The sequence below is a fragment of the Triturus cristatus genome, chromosome 2_1, assembly GCF_964204655.1.
Source record: "Triturus cristatus chromosome 2_1, aTriCri1.1, whole genome shotgun sequence".
Lineage (NCBI taxonomy): Eukaryota > Metazoa > Chordata > Amphibia > Caudata > Salamandridae > Triturus > Triturus cristatus.
In genome coordinates, this window is record NC_140581.1 from 16,516,299 (window position 1) to 16,531,578 (window position 15,280).

The following is a 15,280-nucleotide window of genomic DNA, read 5'->3' on the forward strand; positions in this document are numbered from 1 at the left end:
TGGTGGAGTCGTGGTGCTCCCCCAAACACCACATACACATGGGGTGAGGATCCGTCGCCGACATGAGGCGGCCACACGACCAGCAAGTTTTAAAGCCCGAAGACATTCGCACACTGTTCCCACACACGCAGCAATAGCGTAAGGGAAAGGCCTCAACAGGCCAGAGCACAAACCGGATCCGTGTGGCACGTGGAAAAGGAAAAAAACTGGACGTAGGCGCGCCGAGGTGGGACTTATGTGACCTCGCTGACGTCAGGTGCGTGGACGACGCCTGGGCGGAGTCCCGTGATGTCATCCCCCTGGCGCGCAGGGATGCTGGGCAAGTAAGTTTTCCAGATCCAGTTTCACGCCTGGGGATAATTCTACGTGAAGGAATCTGCGGCTAGAAGTCTCTATGAGATATATATGAATTTGGGGTTCTTTGTATAGGATAAAGGATTTTAATTGTATAATAATTTGGCATTAATTGTAATGATTTTTATAGATTTTTAAAAAATATTGCTGTGATATCTATAACTTTTTATAATAAAAGAATATATTTTTAAATACAAATAACAAGTGTTGTACGTGTAACCTTTTCAGTTCTACCACATGGGCTACAAACCTTTTTTCTGGGTACTTTGAGATTGAGCATTGTATTTAGTGACCTTATATATTTTTTAACCAAGGGATAATTATTTCTGCCTGTCAGTAGCACCCCAATCCCCTGGTTTGGCACCAGGGGTCCCTCTCTTTTTTATTATATAGGTTAACTCTTGGGACCTTATGTTTCTTACCGAAACTTGGCTCAGGGAAAGCTCCAATCCCGACCTCACACTTGCTATTCCGGATGGTGGGTGTAAACAGAGCTGGCAATAAGAGCGGAGGTGGGGTAGCTATTATCTTTAGGGAGGACTGGGAAATCTCTTATAAGAAGATTGAACATACAGGGATCTTAGAGGCCATGTTCTTCTGCGTTAAGATTGCATCTGATCTCTCACTGGCCGGGATCCTCGTCTACAGACCCCCTAACACTCCGGCTTGCCACCTAATGCAGCTCTGCGATATAGAGTCCGACCTCTCCCTTAAACATGCCAGGTTCACTATCCCAGGGGACTTCAATGTCCACGTGGATAATATTAAATGCAATATCTATAGGTGTGGGAAGAGGCAAGCTCTGCCAAGCAATGCCCAGGAAACATTTCAATAAGCTGTGCTTGATGGACAGCCAGGACAGATCAAACATGTACGTCATGGCCTGGCCATCCGTGCAATCACATGGCATTCCACGTCAATGAAGACTCAGCGGGCTGATGGCAGAGAAGGCGTGCTAAGCCAATGTCCAATAATTGGATGTCAATTAAGGCAGTTTCTGCCTTGTCATGTCAGCCTATGGTCTACACACGTGATTGGGAGCACGCTGTGCTGTATAAACATACAAACTACACACGTGACTGGAAGCATGGTGAGCCATAACAGACATGACTGGAAGCATAGGATATCATATCAACACATGCTGTACAGATGTCACTGGAAGCATTGAGAGCCATGTCAACACATGATCTGCAGCTGTGACTGGAAGCTCTGTGAGCCACGTCAACACATGCTGTACAGATGTCACTGGAAGCACTGAGAGCCATGTAAACACATGATCTACAGATGTGAGAGGAAGCAGCGTGACTTGTGTCAACAAATGATCTAAAGGTGTGACTGGAAGCACTGAGAGCCATGTCAACACATGATCTACAGGTGTGACTGAAAGCACGGAGTGCCATGTCAGTACATGATCTACAGGTGTCACTGGTAGCACTGAGAGCCATGTCAGCACATGATCTACAGATGTCACAGGAAGCACTGTGTTACAAGTCAACACATGATATACAGGTGTGACTGGAAGCTCTGTGAGCCATGTCAACACATGCTGTACAGATGTCACTGGAAGCACTGAGAGCCATGTAAACACATGATCTACAGATGTGAGAGGAAGCAGCGTGACCCGTGTCAACAAATGATCTAAAGGTGTGACTGGAAGCACTGAGAGCCATGTCAACACATGATCTACAGGTGTGAGTGTAAGCACTGTGTGCCATGTTAGCACATGATCTACAGATGTGACTGGAAGCACCGTTACAAGTCAACACAATCTACAGGGGTGACTGGAAGCACTGAGAGCCATGTCAACACATGATCTACAGGTGTCACAGGAAGCACTGAGCCGTGTCAACACATGATCTACAGGTGTGACTGGAAGCTCTGTGAGCCATGTCAACACATGATCTACAGGTGTGACTGGAAGCACTGAAAGCCATGTCAACACATGATCTACAGGTGTGAGTGTAAGCACTGTGTGCCATGTTAGCACATGATCTACAGGTGTGAGTGTAAGCACTGTGTGCCATGTTAGCACATGATCTACAGATGTGACTGGAAGCACCGTTACAAGTCAACACAATCTACAGGTGTCCCTGGAAGCACTGAGACTCATGTCAACACATGATCTACAGATGTCACAGGAAGCACTGAGCCGTGTCAACACATGATCTACTGGTGTGACTGGAAGCACTGTGTTACATGTCAACACATGATCTACAGGTGTGACTGGAAGCACTGAGAGCCATGTCAACCCATGATCTACAGATGTCACTGAGAGCCATGTCAACTCATGATCTACAGATGTCACTGGAAGCACTGAGACCCATGTCAACACATGATCTACAGATGTCACTGCAAGCACTGAGCCGTGTCAACACATGATCGTAAGAGGTGTCTGGAAGCACTGACAGCTATGTCAACACATGATTGTAAGAGGTGTCTGGAAGCATGATTTGCCAGGTCACTGTATGGTTTATACATGTGGCTGAAAGCTGAGTGTACTAAGTCAACATATGATCTACAGACAAGATCAGAAGCACAATGTGCCATGACAAAGCATGAATTTGCAAGAAGTGCAATGTGTCCAGCCATCAAATCATCTAAAGAGATGACAAAAAGCACTGTGCACCATGTCAACAGATGGTTTTTAGATGTGACAGAAAGCTAGCGTCTGACGGCTGATCTATTGGTACCTTTCTTCAGTCAGAGCTTCATAGGATTGTAAACTAACCATACCAACACGGGCTGAGACCGCCACTTCACACCAAGATGTCCATCATCTGAAAATGTAGAGGCTGCACTCACGCTACAGCAAATAACTATATATTACTATCAATAACAAAACAGGATATACCAGTATCGATAATAGAAGGAATAGTCAATACATTTGATCCAAAGGCTTCAGAGGAAAATAGGAACAGACTTGAAAACACTGCTCATCATCCAATCTGTTTTCTCAATCAACATTGAGAGGTCATGGAACAGTCACAATATAAATATTCCAGCAAAGTCAAGATGGTGAAACATCTTTACAGGGGGCGAGATTGGTACTTTCAATGCGAACGGAAGCAGGGTAAGGTGTACGAATAATTCTCACACTCATCGTCTGTGTGCAATTTCTGCTTTAACTTCTCCATCTTCTTCTCGTCCCTCATTAACGTCTTGTCCCTTTTTAAAGTTCCCGTCACTTCCTCCTTTTTCTCCTCGAGGACCTCACGAACAAGCGAATATTCATCATAGTTTGTAATGCCTGTAAAGGAAAAGTTTGAAGAATTGATAAATGGAAAATTCCCAAAAAAATAAATGGTGCATCAATAAAATAAAGGCATTTTAAGCAGTCAATAAGCACAATTATTGACTGCAAAACAAACCATTACCAAATACCAGACATAAAATCAAACACACAACTACGATCACTCCACTACAGGGGCATAAAGCGGCACCACTGACTATTTTATGTACCGGCAACATGTGACTCCTATCCAAGTTTATAAACCAACAAGTAAAAAGTACACCACTGTCTTCTCTGTAGCGTTTCATTCACCGCATTAACATTTTGTAGTGCTGCATTTTGCAAGTGTTAATATTACCCACTTCATTTTCACAGAACTAAGAAGGCCTCGTCGTATCTAACGCATAACCTGAAGGTAACAGCAGCTATGTTACAAGCAAGACCTTCAATTATCACGTCAACTGCCTCGATTGTCTCAGATCATTTTTCCTATTCACACTTCTCGCAATATGAGAGTGAGTCTATGTCTATGAAAAGTGCAATTACATCTTGTAATAAAATTAAAAAAGCAGGTTGCCTCCTTACCCTAAGCCTGTATACACTTATAGCAGACCCTTCCTCCAGATGTTCTTGTCCCTTTTTAGATCTCGCCTGGGCAGCGCTTGCGCTGTCTCTTTGAGACATGCTGTATTCAGGTATTGACTTGAAGCTCTGCCCATTTTCCACCCATCTTTTCAATTTGCTCCAGTTACTGTCCTTTGTAAATGGTGGCTTTTGATTTGTCAATAGGCTTAGAAGTCTCTCCTTAGTACCTCCTTTTCTCCTGTTGTAACTCTTCTATGAGGACTGCCCTTGATACAGGTTTTATTACTCTAAATGTTTTAATTACAGCCTGTGAACTATTTTCTTAAAGCACTTAATCCTGCCTGGTCAGGCCATGCTCTCCCCCCAACGTTTTTTTTTCTTTAAACCAGCATGGCACGCCTCAGCTGTAATAATGGCGGCTGCGTCGTTCTTGTCTTATTTGCGGCTCGCCCGCTTGCGGTTTTTTCGATTTTTTTACTTTTGGTACAATCGCAGCACACCCTGCTTTAGCTTTAAGCGTCTTAAGCTAAAGTGCGGTGTAGGAAATTGGCTTTGTATATCCTGTTCCCAAATAGGTACAGTGTGTACAGTGTCCACAGTCCCCAGAACTTTAGCAGAGGCTAAAGTTTGATATAACCTTACTCTCTAAAGTGGTAGCTTGGTCGAGCAGTAAGGCAGTATCAGAGGACAGTGTAAAACATTTGTTGCACAAACTCAGTCAGCAAATGGTCTCACACACTCAAGAACTGAACTCTTGGCCAATGGTTTGTATATAAAAATATATGGTTGTTTTATTTTAGAACAAACAATAGGTATCAAAGTATACTTTCTTAGAATGAGATGCTTTAGTTAAATACTTTGTAATAGGCAATTGACTTTTGAATGTAATAGTTACAGTTCGTTGCAATAGGCAGCACAATTTCAAACACAATAATACATTGAGCTTAATGGAAATTTCAAGTTAAATGCAATTGATAACTTTTAGGATTACTTTTCCAACTCCAGGACTGGATCCTAGATTCAGTCCTGGGACAGTTCCTCGAAACAGGCGAGTAAATACAATTAAGTTACTGTTGTGATTTTTAGGTCTCGGCTGGCGTGGGCTGCGCACATGCGCAGTCTTGCTGGCAAGATTTAATGTTTTAAGTATTTTCTGTAAAGGGCTTTAAGCCCCGCACCTCTTTTCCATTGGCTGGCGTCACCGTTTATGCTAAACGGTGGTCAGCCACAGGAAAAGAGCTGTTCGTGACGTTTTCGTTTGGCTTTCTGAGCCGTCTCATTTGGACGGGCTCGTCTGCCTTCCGTGCGTCGCAAAAGGTTTCTTATCTTTAACCCCTTCGGTGCCCGCCCCTTTCCCCGCCCAGTGCCGCGCCTTTCATTAGCGGGCGGAGTTCATGACGAGCTGGACTCGTCATGGGCACAGCGCCACCGCAGCCCATGACGAGTCCAGCTCGTCATGGGCACTGAAGGGGTTATGGGGCCATGTTTTTCAAACACATGGGCCCATAAAGACAAGAAAGCTTTTGCGACCGACGAAAGTGAAAGCAGAACTTGCTTGTTTTAAATGCTATGTGCCTGCTACCCGGGCCCACGCGGCGGGCCTAGGGGGTATTTGTGTTTTTTAATGTTTAGGTCCCGCCGTGCACGGGGCACGGCCAAGGGGGCATTTATTTTTATTAAGTTCCCCGAAACGTAATAATAAGATATGTCGAATAAATGAATTCACCTTTGTTTCCTGCACCTCTCCAACAGCCCATCTTCGGTACTGTGGTCATGGTTGGGACTTCGGGATTCTATGCATTCAGCGCCCAGGGCTCCAGCCTCCCAGAGCAGACCTCTCCCACCGATGTGACCGTCTCAGAAAGTTGCTGGTGAGTGACGATTGTTTCAGTCCAGAACACGGTTACAATGGACTCTCAACGTCAGGTCATTATTACCTCACAACATTGTGGGTGAAACCATGTACCGGTGCTTGTAGGGGGAGCCGAGCAAAGTAGAAAAACCAAGTTTATCTACCTCCACAAGCCTCTTAAAACGGATCTATCCCCTTAACCTTTGTGAGAAGCCGCGCACCTGCTGGTTCTGGCTCTGCACTGGTCTCGATGCGCCTCTTCTACAGAGGGGGTTTCGCCCATGTAGGCTTCCCCGTTGCCATGTCCACGAAGCCTCGTGACATCACAGAGCAGTGCCCACATGCGTGATATCACCAGTGCCTACTTGTCAACATTCTGTGACCGAAAAGGTTATTATTTTTTGAGGTTTCAAACAGGTATTAAACATAATGACGACATCATTGTAATTGGCATATATGGCTTTTGACCGTTGTGCTTTACACATTTGTGACACAAATATATTGCACACAACGTCTTAACCCACTCACCTATTTTTTAATAGCAGGAAAATATAGGCAGTAAGATAGTTCAGCGGGTTAAAAATTGGACTCTAGGGAAGTGTGCACCTCGATAAGTTTGATTAAACTGCTCCAACAAGTCCCTGATTGCCACAATATGGTAAGGAAAGCAGTGTTCCTGTAACGTGGAGTCAGTCACTTTGTAGTCTCATGTTTTCATAGCTGACCAGTGAACACAAGAGGGACCCCTGCTGCCTCATTTCATTCAGTACCATCAGTAAGGGCCCAGATTTCTCACAGCCCACACCCAGGTTGCTATCTGAGCACCCTGGGCGTAGTGAAATTTGGTGCCCTCGCTGATGGCAGTGAATGAAACGAGGCAGCAGGGGGTCCCACTTGTGTCCACTGGTCAGTACCTGGATGAGCTGGGACTGGCCCCGGAACACAAACATCCCTGGACCTCCCACAGCTCACCTACATCACCAATAGATGAGCTGCCTCATGCAGATGATGGATTTGTGGTGTTTGCAGGGGTCAGAGGGTGAAGGGAGGGCAAGGAAGGGGACTGGTGGAGAAGTGTGGCTCAATGATTAGAGCGGCAGACCCTGATGCAGAGGTCTAGCCCGGGACCAGGGTTCAATTCCCCGTCTCGGCGGGTCTTAGGCTCAAAAATTCCACAGACCTGATAATTCTCGCCTCGGTGCCTATTCCAATCATGGAGTCCCACTCTGCAACTCCGGGCAATAGCTTGCTTAATCTCCACAACAGCCCCCACAACGCTAAAGGATGCCTGGCCTCCACCGTGGGGGTGCCCAGGAGTGGACGCCTCACAGGGAAAGCCAGGATGGGTTCCACAGCGGTATTCGTACAAGCGCCTTGAGACCCTTGCGGGTGAGTAGTGCGCTATACAAGTATCAATTTACATATACTAAAGGGGTTGTTAAAAACATTCTACGCCTTATGATATTGTAGGACTAAAATCACTTTAAATTGGCAAATCAGACAGAAACTAGCAGGTAGGGACAAGGGCAAGGCTGGAGCAAGAGGAGAAGTTTGCTGCTGTTGGAATAACCTTAGTGCACACAGCTCCAGGCACCCCTCGGAAAACTGGCTCCTGGGCCCAGCTCGCCCATGCTAACTGCCGGCCCTGCATGTCCTGATTATACCTCTCCTCATCTTCATTCCAATTCCTCTCTCCCATGATCATCCACCCACCCCGGTCACAGCAGCCTTATACTGAAGGGAAGAGAGCCTTGAAAAGGACGGTTTCAGAGGCGAGTAAGCATCAAAAGTTCATTCAAGAACAAAAACGTGAGAGTTATGGGGATCTCAAGTCTATCTATCAAGTGCTGGGCCACACGTCACCAAGATCCACCTCACTCGCCCCCAGCGACCGCTCAGGCACAACCTTCTGACATTCAAACACACCAAGCAGCACATTAAACGTCTCCTTTCTTCTAACAAGACAAACACATGACAGACATGCACACATGTACACACAAAACACAAACGGCAGAACAGCAAAACTACTAAACACACAGGTGCCACAAGATTTATTAGATTGATTAGTGATTCTTGGACATTGACATAACCATATACATTTGGCAGTAATTCGGGTTTCTGGTGAGTAAGTGTCCATGTAAATTGATTTAAGTTTAGGAATCCTAGTTAATGGTAATGGCTGTGGTGTGCTGAATGGTTAACACTGCAAGGCATGTTGGGAAGTTTGCATTATCCACCTGTGGGTTGTTTTGGGAGTACTGTGTGAGCTTTAACTTTTAACTCCATATAGAGTCTAGTTAGCGTTTAAGGAAGAGAGTGTACTACCCATCTACATGTTGTTGTGTAGATACAATCTAGGTGTGCGTGCCAAAGTGTCTGGATATGGGAAAGAGCAGTGTCCTATCGTAAGAGATACAAGTGTAGCACACTCATGTGTGTTGGTGCAAACTAGGGAAAAAAGTTGCAACCCCCACTATTGGTTGTATGGGGAAGTACCCAATATTGTTCAAAAATTTGAATTTGAGAGGAGTAGCATAATACTCTCCAAAAACATGACCCCTTTTGAACTGATATCTGCAACTCGGTTCACCGTCGGTCACTTTGTGAATAAGTCCACAATGAGAAACAGAAAAGACTTGGAATGTTCACCACTTTTTGGGCCAACTAAGTCTGTATTTGCAGCAGGGAGATAGGGGTCCTTTACCTCCCCTGAATATCCCGACCTTTGAGTTTTTAATCCTACCAAGGGGCCTCAGGAATAAAGGAGAATGATGGTATTGCTCTTAGGTAGTTTTATCTGTACATGTCTGCACTTTCTTGATCCCGTTTGAGGAGAACATTCTTCTCTCTCTATTGTTATATTTTCTTTACATGTTTTGTGAATGTCTGCTTAAATCTTTCACATTTTCTGTATCCTCACCACTAATCTTCTTATATACAAAATAGTGCGCTCCGTCCAGTGTGTTGGTCTGCGCCTGGACGTCAGATGCGGCCCTATGATGAAGCATGACACTGCAAAGTGTGTGAGGGCAGTATTAAGACATCTGTTGTCTTTCTTGTTGTATATCACTCTCTTTTAATTGTCAGAGTGTTGAGGTCAGTTTTCAGTCCCACACTTCTAAGTCCCTATCTTCAGGACTAGTGTTTCCTTTGATTGTAGCACTTCTCTGTTTAGTGAGTTTGCATTTACGATAGGGGAGTCAGAGAAGGCTCTTTTTCCCTAGTCTCTCTTTATTGTGATATTTTTATTTTTTTATTTTTTTTCCCTTATCTATCCTGCCACAGATGGCCACGCTAGCCTTCACTGGTATCAGCGTGTCTATGCTCTAATCTATCCAGCCACAGATAGACAAGCTGATACCAGTGAAGGCTAGCGTGGCCATGTTCTTACCTATCCAGTTACAAAGGGTCATTCTGGTCTTCAATGTCATCATTGCATCTGTTCCCTTATCTATCCAGCCACAGATGACCATGCTAGCCTTGACTGGTATCAGCGTGTCTGTGCCCTAATCTATCCTGCCACAGATGACCATGCTAGCCTTGACTGGTATCAGCGTGTCTGTGCCCTAATCTATCCTGCCACAGATGGCCACGCTAGCCTTGACTGGTATCAGCGTGTCTGTGCCCTTACGTATCCAGCCACAGACGGCCATGCTAGCCTTCATTGGTATCAGTGGGTCTATGTTCTTACCTATCCAGTTACAAAGGGTCATTCTGGTCTTCACTGGTATCAGCGTGTCTATGCTCTTACCTATCCAGCCACAGATGGCCACGCTAGCCTTCACTGGTATCAGCGTGTCTATGCTCTAATCTATCCAGCCACAGATAGACAGGCTGATACCATTGAAGGCTAGCGTGGCCATGTTCTTACCCATCCAGCCACAGATGGCCAAGCTAGCCTTCAAAGGTATCAGCTGGTCTGTGCCCTTATCTATCTAGCAACAGATGGCCACGCTAGCCTTGACTGGTATCAGCGTGTCTGTGCCCTTACCTATCCAGCCACAGATGGCCAAGCTAGCCTTCACTGGTATTAGCGTGTCTGTACCCTTATCTATCCTGCCACAGATGGCCACGCTAGCCTTCACTGGTATCAGTGGGTCTATGCTCTTACCTATCCAGTTACAAAGGGTCATTCTGGTCTTCACCGGTATCAGCGTGTCTGTGCCCATATCTATCCAGCCACAGATGACCACACTAGCCTTCAAAGGTATCAGCTGGTCTGTGCCCTTATCTATCTAGCAACAGATGGCCATGCTAGCATTCACTGGTATCAGCGTGTCTGTGCCCTAATCTATCTAGCCACAGATGGCCACGCTAGCCTTCACTTGCATCAGTACGTCTGCGCCTGTTATCTATCCTTCCCAGTGGCCAGGCTAGCCCTGAGTGGCATCAGAGCGCCCGCATACTTACCTATCCTAGCACAGATAGTCATGAGTATGTCGCAGACTGTTTTGGAATCGTCCACCATCACGGTTTTCACAGTACCGTCCAACATACGGATTTTCAGTGGTCGTTGTTTCTTCTTGTACTCCAGAGTGTCCTGGGGAGAGAAATAGCCAGAGTCTAGTGAGTGAGCACAAATGCACGTCTAAGTTCTGAATACGAGTGAAGGCTGAAGCCTCCATACCGAAGGCATGGAGAGTGCCAGTCTACAGAACTGGTTAGAGGATACATGTGAGAAGTTGTCCTGGTATATGCAGTTCACTAATTCTAGTGGACACCTTGCACCAGTACAATTCGACTCTTATGGTAGATAGGTTTAAGACAACCTTTTAAAGAAAGCTATCCTAGTGGTAGCTGTGGAGAGCAGCCTTCAGGCTAAGTCTTTGGAGGAATGTAAAGCAGCTTGTTTTACCTTATAATCTCTTGACTTACCAAATGAAAAAAGACACCACACAGGTATATATATATATAAAATATATGTATTTATTACTAGACACACTCTACTATTCTCTTTATGAGATTAGAAGTCAGGAACATATGAAAAAAATCAACGTTTCACAATAAATTAAGCACAAATATGGCTGGGGCCCTAGGGGCGTACCAGACCATATACTAAAAAAGAGGTTTAGGAATATCGACTAGCAAGGGGTCATGGCCTAGGGCCTTCAGAATCGCTGGGGCCTCACTAATCCACCCAAGGCAGGTAAGTAAAGGACGCACGGGAGACTCGTGCAGTGTGAGAACACAGCCGCGGGTTCCCTATTGACTTCAGGGGAGCAAGTCGCGGAATTTTAAAGTTCTAGGGTACTTCGGGAGAGTCTACAAGCAAGTCACTTACAAGGTAAGTAGTTCGAGGGCCAACACACACAGGAGCACCGTTGTGTACGAGTAACCTCACCCAGGAAAGCCGGGTGCATAGGGGTCTTTTGGTGTCGGGTCGCAGCGTAGTTTTCAATGGGAGCCAAAGAAGACTTGCTGCTTGTGAAGCCAGAAGAAATGTCCGGTGGAATCCAAGGCTGAAGAAAGAAGACCTGAAAGCAGAGGAGACAGTGTTCAAAGTCACTTGCCAGTGACCCGGGGCCAGGAAGCTGGATGCCCAGTCGTCGGTAGATTTCAGGTGATCACGGGTGTCTTGACTCTTCAGCCACGAGGTCCAGGAGGCGTCCACGACGATCAGGAGCTGGAATCGGAGTGACCCACGGAGTCTGCAGCTTACTGAGGTGTAAGCAACCGGATTGGAGCCAACAACCCTTGGCAACAGCAAGTCTCGTGGAAAGTGAAGAAAGTCAGCGGTGCAGACCAGCAAGGTCTGAGGGACTCACCCAGCAACGGTAAGTCAGGGCAGGGTTGGAGCCACCAGGGGAGCCCTTTGGTTCGATAGAAAAGTCTTCAGGGGACCCACAAGCCAGCGGGCAAGGGATCGCGAAGACGTCTCGTGAGGATTCACTTCACAGGAGCCCAGGGTCACTCGGGACGAGGTAGGCCTCTGATCTTCGGTGGAAATCCTGCTGGAGGCTTGGACCACACGTGGCCCAATGGACAAGTTCGTAGAACGTCGTGAAGGGATTGCACTAGACAATAGTGCACGGTACCCGGGTATTGCTGTTCCTCGTCACTCGGAGTCCACTCGCCTCAGCTTCGCTGGGGACTCATGATGGCCTTTGAGAAGTCAGGAAATCCACTTCCAGGGCTGCAGGGACTTCGGACTCCGGCAGGAGCGGGAATGTTTGCGACCGTTGATTCAAAGTTTTGGTGCCTGCCAAGCAGGGGAGTCACTCCTCGACTCCAAGGGAGATTCTTCAGTCTTCCAAAGGTAGTGGAACATCGAAGGTCCAGGATTCTTCTTCAGAGCGTCGTCCAGGGATATCTAACTTGCAATGGCAAGGGTTCCCTAACTTATACTACAAGGAAGGGAGGGACTAGCTCTATGACCCCTCCTGTGGGAGGGTCAGGGGAGTGGGTGGCTACACCCACTTCCCTTTGTCCAGTTTCGTGCTAGACCAGGGGCAGGTAGCCCCTGAACCGGTTTGAGCTGGCATATGCACAGAAGAGCCTACTGCTCCCCCAGTGCAGGACTTCCAAGCACTCTAGGAGTGCACCCACCCAGCCCCAATACACTAAATCCTGTCTGGGAGGTGGTTACACCTCCCTGTGACTGGATGCCTATTGTTGGGCCTCCTCCACTGCGAGTTTCGGTCAGCAGCAGGAGGGCAGCCCAGTGTCTGTGCTGGTGGCATCCATTTTGTGATGCCAGGGCTCTTCAAGATTCTACCGTGTTTCCACAGTAGGCACATGTCTACCCCTCTAGAAGGGTGGGATCATACTCCCACACCAGTTACTGGTGTGGGGGTATGATTCCAAAGCCTTTGACACCAAACACGACATGTTTTGATGCAGCCATCCCAGAGTTAGCATTTACCGTGGGGTTATAATGCACTTAAGAATATATGGTTTAACCACATCCACAAACAGCCACAGAGAATAGACTCGGAGGGCTGCAGAGGGGCCCTGCTCAGGCAGAGGCACCCCCTCACATGGAAACCAAGCACCCTGCCCTCAGGATTGATAGGGCCTGCCTTAGGGGTGACTGATCGGTTTATATGTGTGTTTAAGGTGAGATATAGGGAACCTATATCTCAGTGAGGAGTGCTAACACTACCTCACCCAGGCTGCAGTAGCAGGCCTGTGGTGTCAGATTTAGTCTGCTTCCCAGAGGTGGCATAATACATGCTTCAACCCCTGGTAGGCCTGTGAAGTACCTATGCCCTTGGTACCTAAGGTACCATATACTAGGGGCTCATAAGGTACCACAGTATCCAATCACTAGTGCATCTAATATGCACTCAAAGTTGCTTAGAGAGAACAGAGAGGCTGGGGCCCTGATTAGCAGGGTCCCAGCCGGACTATAGCCAGAAACCAGTGTTAACATGAGAAAAAAAGTGGGGGCAACATAAGTGCAGATCCTACTCTACTACAATACAACAGTACAATTGAAATAAAGAAAACCATGCCAGCCAACAACTCCTTGAACCGCTGCATTCTCAGACTACCTTCGGCCGGGATTTGCCTGTATGGACAGGGTGGGCGGGAGAGTCACTAACCAGAGCCAGTAATCGTAAAGCCCCGTTACTTGTTGCTCCAGGAACTCACAGTTCTTATGTTGGCCCAAGGCTTCTATTGCAGCCTCTGAGGAAGGCCTTCGCTCAACCTTGAAAAGGCTACATGCCCAGAGGTATGTTTTGACCCACAAAATCTCTTTAATGTCCAGCTTGATGTGCGTTTCATACAAAAAACAATTCAAGTAATGCCTTTTCTACAGATTCTAAATGTTCGCCACAAATTCTGCATCCAAGTGAATCTCTGGTTGTCAAGCTCCACCCAGTTTGTTTACCAGTATTTCATGCATTAGGCGCTGGGGTGGTTCCACTGCGGTGCAAGCTGTTATCTGGAAGTGATCTGGCGACTACACAAAAGTAATTGTCAGCTGTTCAGAGACTGGAGGGGATAAATAAGCAGATATCAAGAAAAGGCATTGCAAAGAATGCAGATCCCAGCTGAAGAAGATAGGCAAGAAGGCAAAAGGGACCCTGTGGGATGAGAACAGTATCAACAGCAAAAAAAACATTCCTATGGGTAAGAAAGCACTTGTAACAGATACATCTTCATGTACCCACAGCAGCACTAGCAGTAGGAAGAAAGACTCGCCCCCAGCACCAAAACAAGACGGCAGCGAAGGCCAAACAGGAGGCCTGAAGATCAAGGCGCTTCTGGATACATTTAAGAAACCGATATGGGTCAAGACTGCAGAACGAGCTTCTGTTTTTGAACTGGAGTGCCTTTGTGAGCCTGGCTGTCGCATGTTTCTACACAGCACGAACCATCTAGAAGTTTTAGTACTCCTGGAATCCAAAACCCTAGGAGCAGCTGAGCACCAACGCTGAACTCGTCGCATCTCTCCATTTAGAGCACTGTTCTTGTGCAGACAAGGGTACGGAACCATTCCTCCACTTTCGAAAGGGTGCTGGGTAGAGAAACCTTTCAAAATAGAAACCCTTTGTAGGAAATGAGGAGTGCACATAGTCCACCTCCCCACTCTTCTTGCAGAGGGATTGAGGAGAAGACAATAGGTTTCAAAAGAGAATGACCAGCGAGGGTCGAACGGCCTTCCATCGAGAAGGTGCAACAAGGGCGCTAATAAAGAAGGAAACGTCGAGGTGCTCGAAGTTGATCATAGTAGGGAATTGAAAAGAGAACTCCGCACTAAAGTCTGCACCAAGGAAGAAATGGCGCCTCCATTTAACACAGTCTTGCACAAGGAACTTCTACTGCACCTATAATTGTTGATAGATGACTCCCTGCATTTTGTACGCACGATATTTTTTATAATTATATGCATTTGACAAAATAATGAACAATCCTATATATTTTGCATACATGACACATTAAATCATATCAGGTGATTGTAAACATATGGATCTCTCTGCAAAAGTCTCCACAGTATTCAGAGAATAACTCTACCTCCCAGAACATGTAGACAATTTAGACCAAGGACATCTCACCATCAACAGTGACTATATTTTCTCTTGAGGCAGAGAAGCGGCCACCAAGGGCTTCTACTTAACATCAGAGCATGAAGGTAAAGGACAGAGAAGAGATGCTCCCACGGTGACTAGATCCTCCGGACGATGAGGACAGATCTACCAAATGTGGAAAACAAATCTGTCAGGTTTGTTCTGCATAAGAAGAAGTACGCCTGAGACGGTCATTCAACAGGCGTCTGTGTACTGGGTGCCGGGTAATCGGTCCTGGGACCTGGG

At 46.6% G+C, this 15,280-nt stretch overlaps 1 protein-coding gene across 5 annotated transcripts in view; it reads right to left on the reverse strand.

Moving 5' to 3' along the window:
- TLN1 (talin 1) overlaps positions 1 to 15,280 on the reverse strand; it is an 880,838-nt gene that overhangs the window by 664,840 nt on the left and 200,718 nt on the right. For all 5 annotated transcript variants that reach the window (XM_085627686.1, XM_085627681.1, XM_085627685.1 and 2 more), the window contains 2 exons: positions 10,431 to 10,560; positions 3,449 to 3,601 (listed from right to left, as the gene is read on the reverse strand). In XM_085627686.1, coding sequence (XP_085483812.1) covers positions 3,449 to 3,601; positions 10,431 to 10,560 — 283 coding nt within the window. The remainder of the gene's footprint in view (positions 1 to 3,448; positions 3,602 to 10,430; positions 10,561 to 15,280) is intronic.